Raw genomic sequence first — 17,383 nt, forward strand, 5'->3', positions numbered from 1 at the left:
CAGCTTGCTGCACTAAGCAAATATCTATTGTTTATCGTTAAAAATATATAATTCATGAAAGAAATTACATTGTATAATGCAACTTAAAGATAAGGCATTATTTATAACACTGAAAATAGATTGTGTTGAAAAATACTAGGGGGAAATTGTTCTCAATTTGGGGAAATTTCATAGGTTTTATAGGGATTTCTTCTCATAGCCCATTTAACAACGTGGCTGGTGGAGTGTCACCATCCCAGACAAGATGTCAGTCGTAAATTTGAGTTTTATTTATGTCTTAGTGCCTTTTTCGTTACTTTCCTGTAAGTATTAGTGTGATCATTCGATCTTTATCGCCACTTTATCTCTAATTAATTAATTAAAGTGACATGCCGAGATTTTATTAGGTAAATATAGATTTAGTCTGGTGGGAATTGGGATATGGTGGCCAGTGCTTCTTGCTGTAGCCTACATAAAGGTCAATTCGTTTATAACCCAAGCTACTTTTAGGGCTCATGTGGTAGAAATGTCAAATCAAGGTCCATTAGGACTACACCATTAGTTATGCCCGGAGATGAATAGAACATAAGTTAGCGACTTTTGTTACGTTTACAAAAAATGAGGACACTTTTTTACTAAGGCGAGTGGCTATTAAAGAGAGATGTTCCCCCTTTGACTTTCCCACAAAATGACCTCTTAGCTCCGCCCCCCCTCTTTTTGTTCCACCCATACATATCGTTTGATTGCCCCACGTGACTTATTCACGCACCACGTGACGATACTTTGAAATAATTGGCTCATTTTAAACAAACGAAAGCCAATTATATTTAAATATTCCTACCACTTTTCATTCTTCAAATGTTACTATTAATAGAATGCAACAACTGAAGCCTTTGTCTAGCCCTCCCAGGATATTTCTTTTAATTCTTCTGCTACTAATCACTGTGGCCTTAAGGGGGGTCGATTTCCCCCCCCCTCCCGCTAGGCCTAGGTAGGGGTACAGGGCCCTAGTTTAGGTTAGGTTGGGTTTGTTAGGTTAGGTTAGGTTGGGTTTGTAAGGTTAGGTTGGGTTTGTAAGGTTAGGTTAGGTTTGTTATAGAGTAAAGTCCAGAACCGTTCATTTCCGAGGAAAATGAAGGTGATATTTGTGCAAAACACATTAAAATCACCTAGAAAACATATTTTTATGTTATTTTGGGCTGGGTCCTCTTTCTAAAAATTTACCAAAACCTAATATATAAATTTTATTTATTGTAACTTTGCCAAATCTCTTAGGCAACGGCAGATCCTTGTTTCCGGGTTTGAAATGCCTCCCCCCCCCGTCTGAACAGATGTCCAGGTGACAGCTGCTGTCTTTGTTTGAATCTTTAAAGGCGGCTCATGAATGGCAGAGGCAAAGGATAGTGATATTGCCCTGCGGACAGACCATACATACTTATGATCAGCACCCAAGCTAGATCCAAGGACGGCTGGGCAATGGCTGCTGATGGTTCAGCATGTAAACCCCCCATCCTTAGCTCACAAGGATGGTGAGGTCGCAGGGACCAAAGGAACTAACGAGTTTGAGCTTGACTCGAATCCCAATCTGAAGATCACCAGTCAGTGACATTACCACACAGGCCACTGCAACCCCCGATTTCTTACCGAGATTGGAAACCATATGATCGAGAACCACATTATCGGGCACACTGATCAGTGCGCGCACTTGTGCCCCTAGAGTTTATCACCCTTGAGACGTCAGTGAACTAATTCACTTGTTCTTGTTACCTGTTCGTTCACAGCGCTCCTACCACAGATGAGGTGGAAGGAAGGATGGAATCCCCAAATCACAGGAAGAACAATCTGGTAAATGGTCTTGAAGCTTATGCCAATCCCTTAACATGGTTTCATGGAAAGAGAATCTCTCTTAACCCCCCCCCCCCACTTCCCTTTGAAGGATTTTCTGTATGGGATACAGGAACTCATGCGGACAGTACTCCATCTCATACAGTATATCTATCATATACGAGTGTGTTAACATCTCGAGATTTGAAAGCAGCCAGTATGGTAAAAGGAAATTTCTCTTTTCCTGAGGACAGTATATCTCCCATGAAAGACGAAATCTTTTCATTAACGTAGGAACAAAGCCCGAATTTTAAAAGTAATTTATATTTTTCCTACCTATACAGTACAAACCATTGTCTTTAGAGTTAAATTTCCCTCCCCAACCTGTAAGCCTTAGGTGAAATTCTTAATTGGGTACTTTGTACAGTAGCCTAAAACTACCGAGTTCCAGTCAAACTGAAAACTGTTGAATTGGTGGAACATCAAAAGTTTAAACTTGGAGTGAATTTTCCTTATGTTCCACAGACTGACATGAGACTCTTCATAGTTTAATGAGTTTGTACATTTAAGATCTACAGTATTTTAATGTTTTTTTTACTGATCTTCAAATATTTTGTTCTTTAATTCTCTTTTAGTCTATTTCCTCACTGGGCTACGTTTCCTTGTTGGAGCCCTTGGGCTTACATCATCCAGATTTTCCAAGTAGAGTTGTAGCTTAGCTAGTAGTAATAATAATAGCATTGCTAAACTACTGTGATTTGTATAGAAAGGAAAAATATAAATTACTTTTAAAATGTGTGATTATGATAAGCCCGTCGCTTGCATTAAAAGTCTATTATAATCTTCTCCATTGAAACAAACTGGTAAAAAGACATACAGAAACAGAGTAAACCTTTTTATTCATAAGAAAAATTTCTATATTGTGATGTAACAGTTTTTGAGTTACAGCAAATAGTTCATCATCTCCCACGTCTATTAATGGAAAGAGCCTTTATTAGATTTCGACAGTCATCTGTCTTTAGCTTTCAATTCGGTACTTCTCCTGTTATCATCTACTTCGCGGTTCATAGTTCGCTGGCATGTACTCCTGGGTCTTCTAATTCTGCCAGTGCCAGGTTACTTGTGGAGCCCAGCTGAACGTTTGGTGAACCAATGTAGAGTTAGGCAAGAAAGGGATTTATATTTATTAGTACTGATTCTTGAAATTAGAGGATCGCACCGCTTATTTTAAATCATTTGGTTATGCAATTTATTGATTTACCCATTATATTACAGGTAATAAGTTAATTGCATCACAAGCTAACGACCAATAGTCTTTGGATGATAAGCTTTTCAATTTTAAAAAGCTACACTTAAAGTTTAATGAATTTGTCTGTTATCTGGTATTTTATATTTGTTTATAAGATAATTTATTGTGTATTAACAAAACTGGTGTAAATTTTTGTGTATGAAATGTAGTTGCTGATTCTCTTATGGTTAGTATTAGTAACTTACTAAATTCTTAAATATTTGTTGAAAATCCAGGAAATGGAGACACCAATAAGACACGATATTTTATAGCACTTTATCAACTTGTTATCAGTTCCTTCAATATTTCATAATTGCAATTCATTATATATCATTTTCAACTTCCAGGTAAACCTACAAGGCAAAATGAGTCAAGGACAGAACCAATGTAGAAAACCTGTAATAGTCTCCATTTGGAGAAGGGTCTGTTCCTCTCTCCGAGCTTCGCCATATGGCTACCTCAGCGTGTCAGCGGATTCCTTGTCTAGACAGTGTCAACAATTGTCAAAAGGTTTGTGTCACGGGTAATAGGGATAGAAAAAATCTGTATAATTGGAATATTTTTTTATATTTCCTCAATCTTAGTGTATAGAAAATGCCCCGGCTCACGAACACAGTAGATTCCTAGGAGGTTTTTTTTGAGCCGTTAATGTTAAATTTTTTTCCCTAGGGTAGGCCTAACCTAACTCAAATACCTATGATTTACTGTTGCAAAAGTTAACAAATAATCCCATTTCATATGAAATAAATGACAGGTTATCTCCACCAAGGAAGTTAAAGTTTCACCTCTTGTCTGTTTCTTTGTCTACAGCATACAGTAACTTAAAAAATAGACTTGGGTGAAATATTGGCACACACACACACACACACACACACACACACACACACACACACACACACACACACACACACACACACACACCCCCAGAGAGAGAGAGAGAGTGTGTGTGTGTGTTTGCCACACGCGCACAGTTGCCGTAGTTCAATCCAACTATGGATGCCCAAGAGATTCATCTCTTGATTCATCGCTCTGTTTCCTCATTTTCCTCAGGTATAATAAAATACAGTAATTGGGTCCAATAGACGAGACATAAGTCATATCCAGCATTGGATTTCTACTCTATGAAGTGAATTTTACATTCTCTATATAAGTACTTAACATGAATTACCTATACTGTAATGTATCATTTTATATAAATTGGGATACTTAAAATTATATGTACTGTACTGTACATTACTATACAGTAGTTGATTGGTACTTGATGGAGTACCTGCAATAAGATATGTTTTCCCATGGCGGGCAGGCGCCAAGTGAGTGTGCCGGTTGCAGAGAGCAACCGAGTCAGTCTGTATCTGAGGACGCATTAAACTACATGTCTCCACCATTGTGTGTCTCTTGTCCTACCTTGACATCCAATATGGCGCAGTGATTCTCAAGGACCAACGTGACCCTCACCATGCCCTTCCAGCGCCGCTCAATGCAGTCCACCCCAAGGGCCGCACGCCCCGTCGTCCCCCGTGGGCTTGTCCCTGCCCTGCAAGAAGCCAGGCAAGCCATGGCGGCACAGCAACAAATGATCAACGTTCTCCGTGACCGGCTTACGACACATGCTACCCCTGCACCTCGTGTCCCCGCGTCTGCCGCCCCGGAGAAGTGCGAAATTGAGCTGAAGCCCGCCGCATTCAGGTCCTGGAGGAGGTCGATGGAATGCTGGATCGAACTGTGCAGACTACCGCCCCACGAGGTCGTCCACCACATCAGGCTATACTGCACACCCCCTCTGCAACGGGCGCTGGACGCCAGATTCACATCACAGGAATGGAGCAACCTCACCGCTACGGAAGCCATGGACTTTATTCGCGATATTGTGTTGCGTTCTACAAACCGTGCTGTGTTATGGTCTTAGTTTTTTAACGCGGTACAAGGCCCAGGAGAAAGTGTCAGTGATTGCTTTTTAAGGTGTTCTCAAAAGGCCACCAATTGCAATTTCCAGTGCCCTCAGTGTCAGTGTAATCTGGCTGAATATATGTTATTACCCAAGTTAATGGTGGGCCTAAGCGATGAGGCTATGCGTCGCCATGTATATCAGTGTAGCAATGACATCAATAGTGTTAGTGCCCTTAGGGCCAGGTGCTGTGCCTACGAGGCGGCCCGCGTCGACGCCGCTGCGCGCCAATGCAACTGGAGGGAATCTGCTTGTGCAGCTGGCAGCGAAACACCCGAGGCAGATCATCCGAGTGCAACCGTCGCTGGCACAGGTAGGGGTCCCCCACCTCCTCCCTGCGGGAACTGCGGTGGGCGCCATGGCTCTGGTAGAGCTTCATGCCCCGCTAAATCCGTCATATGCAACGGGTGCCACAAGCAAGGCCACTACTACAGATGCTGCAGGAAGTCACAGGCAAAATTGGCAGGATCCCCGACAGATGTGTCTAGTGCTACGTCTAGCGCTGTGCTTGTTGCAGGCGCCAACCTCGCCCGCCACCCAGTAGTGGAGGTGACAGTCGTTCACAACGATACAGGAGTACGAGTGCCAGTCACCGCCGTGGCGGACACTGGGGCACAGGTATGTGTGGCTGGGCCCTCCTTGCTATTGCACCTCCAAGTCCGCCCAGCAGCTCTTACACCCCGGGCTGGTTTGCGGGATGTGGCAAACCTCCCCCTGAAGTGCCTTGGATCTGCCGTGTGCCACGTCACCCTGCAAGGTCGCACCACGGAGCAGGACGTGTACTTCGTGCAGTCGGCAAAGCACCTCTTCTTGTCGTTGGACGCTTGCAAGGATTTAACGCTGATACCCAAGGAGTTCCCGCAGTCGGCAAAGCACCTCTTCTTGTCGTTGGACGCTTGCAAGGATTTAACGCTGATACCCAAGGAGTTCCCCCATCCCTCCCCTGCGGTGGCACACGTGAGCCTGTTCGATGGCACAGTCAGACGTGCCGCCCAGGTACCACCCCGACCTGCCGAGGTGCCCATGCCGCCCCAGGAGGAACATGCGGCCAGGTTGGAAGCCTGGCTCCTGCAACATTTCGCTACGACGACATTCAACACAGCCAGGAAGCCACTGCCAGTGATGCAGGGGAAACCGCACCGTATCCACCTGCTCCCAGGAACTACGCCTTACGCATGCCATACCCCAGCATCAGTGCCGAAACACTGGGAAGAGGAAGTGAAGGCCCAGCTCGAAGATGATGTCGCCCGTGGCGTCATAGAACCGGTACCCGCTGGGCAGCCAACCGAATGGTGCGCCCGTATGGTGGTTATCGCCAAGAAGTCAGGACAGCCACGCCGTACAGTCGACTATCAGCGCCTCAACACATCTTGCCTACAGGAGACACATCACACCCCCGCCCCATTCGACATGGTGTCCGGGGTTCCTAAGCACACGTTCAAGACCGTGGCGGACGCGTACTGGGGATACCACCAGGTGGAGTTAGACGAAGAAAGTCGCGATCTAACCACATTCATTACCCCTTGGGTGAGGTTTCGTTACCGTCGTACACCCAGTGGGCACTGCTCTGCCGGCGATGCGTATACGAGACGATTTGACGATGCCATCCAGGACATCCAGAGGAAATACAAGTGCGTAGACGACACCTCGCTCTACGACGACAACATCGAAGGGGCCTTCTGGCATGCCTACGACTTCCTCGAAACATGCGCAGCCAAGGGTATTACGCTTAAGCCGGAGAAATTCCAATTCGCAAGAAGGGAAGTAGACTTCGTGGGCTTCAACCTGGGCTGGGAGGCCTACAAGCCAACAGAGGAACGTTTGGCGGCCATCAAGAACTTCCCGATGCCACGTCAGCCCTCTATCACCGACATAAGGGCTTGGTACGGATTTGTCAACTAGCTGGCGCCATTCCTCGCAACAGCCCCTATCATGAACCTATTCAGGGAGCTCCTCAAAAAACCAACTGGGAAGGCAGTGTACTGGGACGAGGCACTCTGCACCAAATTTCATCACGCCCAAGACATGATATGCCAATTAGCGAAGGACGGACTGGCCTACTACGACAGGAGCCGCCCCACAGCAGCGATCACCGACTAGAGCAAAGAAGGCATAGGGTTTGTAATCCTTCAACAGTACTGCTCATGCAGCTCCGCCAATACGCCCTTTTGCTGCACGGGTGGGTGGCGCCTGGCACTATGCGGCAGCCGCCATCTCAACGCCGCTGAAGCTGGCTACGCTGCCGTGGAGGGGGAGGCCCTTGCGGTAGCCTGGTGTCTCCAGAAGGCGAGGCTGTTCTTGCTGGGGTGCCCCAACCTCACCGTTGTGACGGACCACCGCCCGTTAACCAAGTTACTGGGGGATCGTGCCCTCACGGAAATCTCGAACCCCTGCTCTTCAGGCTGAAGGAGAGAACTCTGCAGTACCGATTCAGGGTCAAGTACCTGCCGGGGAAGCGTAACAGCGCGGCGGACTTCCTGTCCTGATACCCCGCTTTAAAAGCCGATCCCAGCGCCTACGACATGGACCTCGACGAAGACCTCACCGACACCATGGCGGCCGCCGTCGTGGCAGCAGTGGAGCACGACAGCTGTGTCGTGGACGAGGCGAGAGTTAGGCACGCTGCTGTCATCGACCCCGTGTACCAGCTGCTCATGGCCAGGGTCCTGGCCGGGGACTGGGCCGATAGGAAGTCCCAGGAAGTTGCGTGCCTTCGGCCCTTCTACAGTGTCAGGGAGAGGCTGGCCGTTATCCAAGACTTGGTGACATATACGTTCGAACAGGGCAACGTTCGCCTAGTTATCCCGGAGCCTCTCCGTCAGCAGGTGGCTGCCAACCTACACGCGGGGCACCAAGGCCTGGATTCGATGCAACGACGAGCGCGCCAGACGGTGTATTGGCCTGGACTCGAGGGGGACCTGCAGTATCACCGATCCTCGTGTGAAGAATGCGATGTACACGCACCATCTCAGGCCGCGGAGGAACTCATTATCACGCTGCCCCCAGAGTACCCCTTCCAGATGACTGTTGCAGATATGTTCCAGCACGACGGACACTCGTACATGGCCTACGCAGACAGGCTCACAGGGTGGCTGGAGCTGGCCCACTTCCCCCACGGAACCTCCTCCTCCCACATCAAGACTCAGCTACGTCGCTACTTCGCCAGATGGGGGGGCCCGGAGCAAATTTCCACGGACGGTGGCACCAATCTGGCAAGTGAGGAAATGGGGGAATTTTTCAAGTTATGGGGCGTGTCTGTGGGTCTATCATCCGCCCAGTACCCGCAGTTCAATGGCAGGGCAGAGGCCGCAGTCAAGATTGGGAAGCGGATAATAATGGCGAACACGGGCAGCAGCGGCACCCTTGACACGGACAAGTCCTCTATGGCTATCCTGCAGTACCTCAACACCCCCCTCCGCGGAATAAACAAGTCACCCGCCCAGATGGCAGCGGGCAGGCAACTCCGAGATGGCGTACCTACGGCTCGCTGGCACCTAACGGTAGACAAACACTGGGGGGCAACCTTACAGCAGAGAGAACGTCAGATGGCTGACAGTGGTGCCGCCCTCACCAGGACCGGACCGTCCAGAAAGCTTCCAGCCATCAACCCGGGATCCCAGGTACGAGTGCAAAATCAGGCCACTAAGCTGTGGGACCGCACCGGTACCGTGGCGGAAACGCTCCCATACCGACAGTACCTAGTCAAACTAGACGGCAGCGGGTGCCTCTCCCTCCGTAACAGGAAGCACCTGCGTCTCACATCATCGGGGCCCCAGCCTGGGCGGGCCACACCTGCTACGCATCCAGCCACGCCCGCTACGCATCCAGCCACGCCCACGCCCGAGCAGCTACCAGGCAGTCACCCTACGCCCAGCCCACATGCAGCACGGGAGCCACGCCCATCACGGCGCACTAGAAGGCCTGCGTGGATGGATGACTACATGTGATCATCGTACATTACAGCGGCACCTGCATATATTTTTTTCTTTTATTGCCTTTGCTTTTCATATTATTTTATGAACATGTATTACCTGCACATTGTGTTTTGCATTCCTGACAGCTATGTACCTGTCTTCCTATTCTCGCACATGCACCCAATTTAATCCATGTATATCCATGCATTATTTTTTATCATTGCCTCTCCATGTATACCCATGTATTAATCTCGGGGGGGGGGATGATGGAGTACCTGCAATAAGATATGTTTTCCCATGGCGGGCAGGCGCCAAGGGAGTGTGCCGGTTGCAGAGAGCAACCGAGTCAGTCTGTATCTGAGGACGCATTAAACTACATGTCTCCACCATCGTGTGTCTCTTGTCCTACCTTGACATCCAATAGTACTTTACGGCTTAGAGGCCGATGTGGTCGTTAAAGATTAAGTAACTTATTTTATTTTTTTATTTGATACTTAAGTACAAGTGACATAAAGCCAAACTGACTACCCCTAATCAGAACACTTCTGATGATCTCTGTCAAATATCGGACTCTCTTATCTCTATTGATAGCCATGATTGTTACTTATACTTTTGCCAATACAAGGTCGGACAGTATTAATGGTTTTATTATTTCAAAGATTACTTTGGTTCACTTGGTTTCCATGCAGTTTATTCCCATAGACATCTACCAATAGATATTTAAAAGTTCTTGTTCCTTTCACCACCTAGACTAATATGGTAAATAATAATAATAATAATCTTTATTTCAGCAAAAGCCATATACAGAGTTACAATAGGGCTACAGTGATCTTACACTTTTGATATCAGCAAAAAAGATGAGATATGCAATAATATCAGTGAAATAGTACAAACATCAATTAGCAGGTTGACCACAGAGTTCTAAGGCCTGGGTAATAAAATCACAACAGCATTATCGCATTATCAGCAAACAAAAGGAGAGAGAAAAAAATGGCGATGACAATGATAATTATGTTAGAGAACAAAAATTGCTTGGATAATGATAGAACTCGGGAAAAAGAAATTAGTGGTGTGAAGGAAATACAGAACTGCCAGACAACAGATATAACATATTAAAACATGTTATCATAACATTACTGGGTATTATTTAGTGATGAAGATTTGGCATAGCCACTAACAAAGATTAGCAGATACAATTCATTGCACAGACGCTTCCCTGTTCCAGGTTTCCCACATTTTGGATTTTATTCTAGCTGCACTTGCAAGCACATTTAGAATTACAGTGAACCCTCGTTTATCGCGGTAGATAGGTTCCAGTCGCGGCCGCGATAGGTGAAAATCCGCGAAGTAGTGACACCATATTTACCTATTTATTCAACATGTATATTCAGACTTTTAAAACCTTCCCTTGTACGTAGTACTGTTAACAAACTACCCTTTAATGTAAAGAACACTTAATGCATGTACTACAGTACCCTAAACTAAAACAGGCACAAATATTAAAGGTGATTTTATGTCATGCATTTCCTAAACACGCTAAAAAGCACGATAAAAAATGGCAACCAATGTTTTGTTTACATTTATCTCTGATCATAATGAAGAAACAAACTGGAGGTAGAGCTTTGCTTATTACCCAGACATATTTCCCATACTTTTCCCTTAGAACTACATCACATCTTCCTACTTTAGATATATATATATATATATATATATATATATATATGTATATATATATATATATATATGTGTGCGTGTATATATATATATATATATATATATATATATATATATATATATATATATATATATATATATATGTATACACATATACATACCTACATATATACATAAATACATGCATACATATATATATATATATATATATATATATATATATATATATATATATATATATATATTACTGTATATATATATATATATGGGTTATGGAAAAAATCCGCGAAGTGGTGAATCCGCGATGGTCGAACCGCGAAGTAGCGAGGGTTCACTGTACGGGATTTTCACTAGATCGTAGGCGGGAGGTGAGACTTACTATAGAGCGTCGAATGATGGTTTTTAGGTTATCCTGTCTATTTTCAACAAACAGCGCTGAAGCCGAGTGGTGCCTCGGGGTATTGGTGAGGCATCTTAGGATACCATTGTGAATGACTGTGATACGTCTCATCAATTCACGCGTATAGTTTGCCCATAGCTAGCAGCCGTACAGGTTATAGCAGTAGGTTTGAAACAGGAGTTTTTTTTATATATTGGCGGCAGAAGGCAAATCTTCTCGTTACTATGTTCCCTAGACAACACTATTTACGTCGCCTGTTTTCAATGTCAGAGGTCTCCTTTGAATCTTTCGTAATGATATGACCTAGGTAAGGAAAATCATTAACAAATGCTAGCTGATGGTTTTGGAGGAAAATATGTGGGTCTTCTACGAATCGGAGCGCTCTAGGAAGGATAGACATGCACTGGGTCTTCGATTTGTTATAGATTGTCATGTTCATTAGCGTATGCGTTCCAGGTGTCATTAAGACGTTGTAGGCTTTGGGCAGAGGGGGAGATGACGACCATATCGTCAACGTAGCAAAGGTTCTTTATGGTAAAGCTATTAACCATACAACCAATGGGAAGTGAATTCAGTCTGACATTCAAATCATCTGTGTAAACATTAAATAAATATGGTGAGAGGATGCCTCCTTGCCTGAGACCGTTAGATGAACCGAATGGCTGGGATAGGACATTGCCCCATTTGACACAGAACTGCTGTGTTGAGAACCAACAGTATAATATGCTGATGAGATATATAGAGTTCCCATTTTGCGTAGTTTCAAAAAGAGTTTCAGATAGTTTACTCTGTCAAATGCCTTCTGCACATCCACAAAACATAAGTAGACGGGTGAGGCCGAGGATATATAGAAATTCAATATCTCCTTTAGAATATATATACAGGTGTCAGTCGAGTGGTTAGTCTTAAAACCAAATTGATTGTCTTCGGTGTGGAGAAAGGGTGCAAGGCAGCGGAATTGAAGAGATTCAAATATTTTCGATGAAATTGTTGTGATGGCGATGGGGCGGTAGTTTCGTGGGTCACTCGCATCCTTCAGTTTGTGTTTTATGAGAGGTATTATGTGGACAAGTAGAAGGGTTTCGGGGAGATATTGGTGTATTATACAGGCATTGAATAGTGCAGCAAATAGGATATAAATTATAGGGTGGCAGAATTTGAAAGCCTCGGCCGGAAGGCCATCGCAGCTGGATGCCTTGTTACCAGGTAATTTCATGATAACCTCGCACACGTCACTCGGAGAGATACGGTCACTATATTGAAATTCCATATTTATATTGATGAGAGTATCCACTTCATTCCGGGTATTTTGGTCATTTATACAATTTAGGATGGTGCTAAAGTGATGCCCCCACATTCTTGCAATGGATTCTTCGCCAACTGCATCCCCTACTCTTTGGGATAATTTGTTTGACTTTGGGGTTAGTGAATTAATATCTTTCCAAAGACGGGGTAAGTCATGGGTGGTCAATTTTCTAGATAAAGCATCGGCTCGTAGCTGATTTTCGTTGCTACGACATTGACGAAGAGCAAGTTTGAACTGTGCTCTCGCTTGCCTCATCTGTAGAGCAAGGGGTACCATCGTTCCTCCAAAGAAGGAACATTTCTCCAGAGTGTGCATAGAGGTCCTTAATTAAATCATTCCAACCAGGTATGTGTCGATGGTTACCTCTGGAGAGTCTAAACGTGTCTGCCCCAGTTCCGTAAGGCATTTATTATATTTACGTAGAATTCCTTCAGTTTTGTTTTATGCTGTTCGTTGCGGCACTCAGGATTATTGCAGAGCAGGGCTTCAGCAGGTTGAGTTATCGAGTGGAGATTACTTTCAGGTGAGCGTTCGAATGCAGTGGATTTTTGGAGGTTGGAAAAGTCCCATGTGATGGATGGTAGCCTTTCCCTTTGGATGGGTACCGCCGGGATGGAGGGTGTATGAAATGCGACCTGGGGGGGTATGTGGTCAAATGCAGACGATAGGTCGTATCGTATAATACAATCAGTGATAGAGCTATGCAGGCGGTCAGTGGTAATACAATGATCAAGCCAGGATGTGCTGGACATATTTCTGTTTTGTATATAAGTAAAGGAGGAAGGAGGCAGAATAGCAACATCGCTAATTTTAAGAGATTGGTGACGACAGAGACGCTGTAATTCATTATAAAAGTCTAGTTGGGTGTGCATTAAAGTCTCCTAAAGTCTTACTTGCAGGCCGAGAAGTCTGTCAGTTTGATACGTCAATGGTTTCACGCAATTATCCAAAGATCTATGCCATAGAAATGAGAGAGCACCTTTCGGATGACCTCGAATGGTATAGTCGTGAGTATCCATCGACGAGACAGAGAAGCTGTTATAATCAACATGAACCAAATCACTGATTGCCAGGTCATGGGGGAGGAGTAAGGTTTCTTGCAGCGCAATAATGCCTCGGAAATCATTGCAGAACTCGGTAAGAACAGGTTAATTCCGCTTGATCCCGTATATGTTCCAAGACAAAATACTTAATGACTCCATGAATTTCGTCGACCTTTGGAGATAAGAACAGAAATCTCAGCGGGTGTGGGTGTGGCAGGTGCCGGGGCGTTGCTGGGTGAGGCTGATTGTCGCAGATCAATTTGGGTGTTTAGGGTCCCTGGGGGAGGCTGGTCTCTCTTAAGATCATAAAAGTACACTCTTATTTCGGAGCCAAAGTTTTTGCCTACAAGGACCTTCCGATTATGGAATAAACAGGAAGCCCTGTATGCAACTCAACCTTCTACCTTACTCTTTAGGCTATGAAGAATGGGGGGCGTCTGATCCTGTTAGCTTCCTAACATGCAGCCTGATGGCATCTTCAGTCACTGAGGAATGCAGGTTGTGGACAACGACGTGGCACCTCTTCTGTGGGTGATGGTGAGGGGAGATATTCCCAGAAGAATGCTGGCTGACCTGTCTGCGGTTGCGGTCGGGTCGGAACTTTGTCTTTCGCCGAGAGGTCTGCCAACCCTCGTCGTCGTCTTGGGCATTTGACATTAGCGCTCTGGCATATGAGTCGGTCGCAGGGGCCGAGGGGGAGAGGTAGGAGTGGATGGTACTTCTCTTGAATCTCTTTTGGGGAGGGGAACTGGTGTTTGCTTCGTAACGATCCTTGGCCCTGTATCAGGCTGGCCAGAGAGGGTGTTTTGTGGGTCAGAGGTGGGCGTGGGGTCAGTCGAGGGTTGTTCATGAATTAACTGGGGTTGGCCCGTGGGGTCATTCAACTTATTATATTTTCCCTTCAACTCTCCAGTTTGATTTGTTATCTCATTGATTTGCAGCCCCATTGCAGCGAATGCATCATTGATTTGCAGAGCCATTGCATCATTGATTTGCTGCTTCATTGCAGTGATTGCATCACTGATTTGTTGCCTCATTGCAGCAATTGCATCACTGATTTGCTGCCCCACTGCATCACTAATTTGCTGCTTCATTGCAGCGATTGCATTAGGGATTGCACAGAGATCTTCAGAGTTATTTGACAGTGAAGTTGATAACTCCAAGGCTTTTACTGCAATGTTATGTGCAGTCAACATGTTGAGGTCAGCTGGCTGGGCAGGAGGTAGGGTGTATGGGTCATCCGGGGAAACGGTAACATTTGTTGTGGGTTTGAGCCATGTTGACATGAGATATTTTCTTTTGAGAAGTCAGGCTCTTTGCATTTCGATCATTCCGAATGCCGTCGGGCATATAGTCTTTGCACGAGACATATGCAATTGTGATATCTTCCGAGAAAAGATTTCTCACGACATCTGTGATGGACTCCGGATCGCTGTTGTTAGAACGAGAATTGATAAAATAAACACAATTGTTCTGTATGTGAGGGAGGGAGGGACGAGAGGCACTATCGTCACTCAGGGTCATTTTTTTTATGTCAACCTTGTGGTTACGGTGAGCTAGAGCAAACTGTTACTCCTCCCTTTTTATTTTTCTTATTTTCCCTGTTTGAACCTAAAGCAGCCAATGGCACTGAGGGGAGAAGAAATTTTGGGCACTGATTGGATTAGAGGGAAATTTTCAATTATAACAGGAAGCACAGGATTACAAGTAATAGAGAACACTTCACCAGGCAGAATAGCACTTAATGCACATGAGCACACATTTTCAACGGGAAAGCACGTAAATGACCATGGTTATTCCAGTAAGTGTCTGGAGCGCCTCTGAAGTACAGTATGTCCACCTCAGACCTATAAGCACAAGTGCTACAAATGATTTTCTTTTAAGCAGGTTAATTAAGTCTCATTTTATAGGTTTACATATATTATGACAGATCTATTTTGAAGTTGGTAATGATGTTGATATATTTTTCTCACTATTTCTTACTCACAAATTATTCGTTACTGTATTTCTCCATTTCCTTTCTGCACTATGCTGCTTTCCTTATTGGAAGCTCTTGGGCTTATAGCACCCTGCATTTCCAGCTAGGGTTGTAGCTTGGCTATTAATAATAATCATAACACTGAGAAAATATATTCTATTTTTTTTTTCTATATCGTCGTAGTTAAGATAATGAAACAAATTCCACATTTCCCACTTGTCTCATCTCGCAGTTTAGTTTTGACAAAAAAAATATTCCTATATAAAGGTCATTTAGTATGTGTATTCATGTAGCTCAAAATAGAGTAATTTCCTATTTCAGGACAACATGGTTGTCTGCAAGGCTAAGCTCAGCACACTGACAGAAGAATTGGGACGGGTCAAGAGCTTCAACGCTAGACTGCAAATGCTGGAGGAAGCTTTCAGCAGCAGGGTACCTGAAGACCCACAGCCCCAACCATCACCTCAAGGAGATCAACACCAAGGTACTAATATGTGGTGTAGTCTCAATCTAAGTAATATTTTTTTTATTCTAATGTCGTATCTCTATGGTATCTGGTATAAAAGAGTGAAATTAACCCCCTCCCCAGGGGATAGGCTTAGAGTCTGACAGGAGGGTGGCAGACGACACCGATCACTTTTGGTTACCGAGTCAGTTGACGCCCAGTGATTGCCGTTCGGTTTGCATGACTTGCCGAAGGGATCAATGCGATTTAGAATGTAGATGATCTAATTTTTTAAGTTATCAGATAAGCTTACAGGAGAATGTCAAACTAGAATACTATACAAGATTCTATAAGTTTTATTCCAGGTTTGATCAGGATAAGGAATGATCTTCCTAATCGAGCAGTTGAATTGGTTGAACTTCAAAAATTCAAACTTACTGTGAATGGCTTTATGTTAAACAGCTGACATATCCCTATTTATTATGTATATATGACTGATCTATTTTAACATTGTTACTGATATTAGGGTATTTTATATTCATTATTCAATTCTTCTCATATACTGTAGTTTATTTCCTTATTACAAATAGCAAGGATCTGTTTTAGGTATCAACTCTTTAAATAGAATATATAAAAGCCAGTCTTCTTTTACCATCGTAGAATTTTATTATGTTGTGAGAGCATCTCACTAATCTTGAATTGGTTTAAAGCATTGACAAGTATAGAAGCTCAATACACATCTGGTTGAAACTACATTACTGGTTTTTGTAGTGTTATGTAATGACATAAAAAGTGTAATGGAGAGAGTGAAATGGTCCCGCGTCATTAATGCTTTTCAAGTTATTCTAAGATTCCGCATTGAATCTGCATTTATTTTAGAATATAAAATATATGGCATCTTATTTAGTAATCTTTTAAGCCAAGAAGTTCTGAAGGGCAAAATTGACGATGATTACCTTGGTCATCCGACTCATAGGCGTCTGTCTAATCTCCATTGTTTTTGGTTAGCTTGATTCTCTGACACTAGTGAGTTAGTATGCATGTGTATCATAAATTTTTCCTTTAATATAATTTTAAAATTTTCTCTTACAATCATAGGGTTTTACTTAACATGAAGTAATTATAATCTTTGTTTGATAAAAATTTGGATACTTATATCAATTATAAGTACATTACTGTACAGTACTTAATTCTTACTTTATGGCTTAAAGAACGACTTGTCGTTAAAAATGATGTAACTCTTATTTTATTTTTGTATTTTGATACTTAAGAATGAACAAATTAAAGTCAGAACAGACTAACCCCTAATCAGAAACATTCTGATGATAGTCATATATCCAACTCTTTCATCTCTATTGATAACCATGTTTGTTATTTAGTGTTCCCCCAACATGTTAGGTAGCCGTTATGCTTTTTGTTATTTCGTAGCCCTCTACTGTCTGAACTTTTTTTTTTGGTTAGATTGATTCTCTTACATTAGTGACTTAGTGTATGTAAGTATCATAAATTCCTTCATAGTAATATACATTTTACCTATCCAACGAAGTTGGGAGGAGCTTATGTTTTTGCCCGTTTTTCTGTTTGTGA

At 43.8% G+C, this 17,383-nt stretch overlaps 1 protein-coding gene across 1 annotated transcript in view; it reads left to right on the forward strand.

Annotated features, from left to right (window-relative positions):
* Positions 1 to 226: 226 nt before the first annotated feature.
* LOC137615780 (uncharacterized) overlaps positions 227 to 17,383 on the forward strand; it is a 37,378-nt gene continuing 20,221 nt past the window's right edge. The window contains exons 1-3 of the mRNA XM_068345477.1: positions 227 to 302; positions 3,439 to 3,601; positions 15,673 to 15,835. Of these exons, the coding sequence (XP_068201578.1) occupies positions 3,542 to 3,601; positions 15,673 to 15,835 (223 nt within the window). The 5' untranslated portion in view covers positions 227 to 302; positions 3,439 to 3,541. The remainder of the gene's footprint in view (positions 303 to 3,438; positions 3,602 to 15,672; positions 15,836 to 17,383) is intronic.

This window comes from Palaemon carinicauda, chromosome 22, assembly GCF_036898095.1.
Source record: "Palaemon carinicauda isolate YSFRI2023 chromosome 22, ASM3689809v2, whole genome shotgun sequence".
Lineage (NCBI taxonomy): Eukaryota > Metazoa > Arthropoda > Malacostraca > Decapoda > Palaemonidae > Palaemon > Palaemon carinicauda.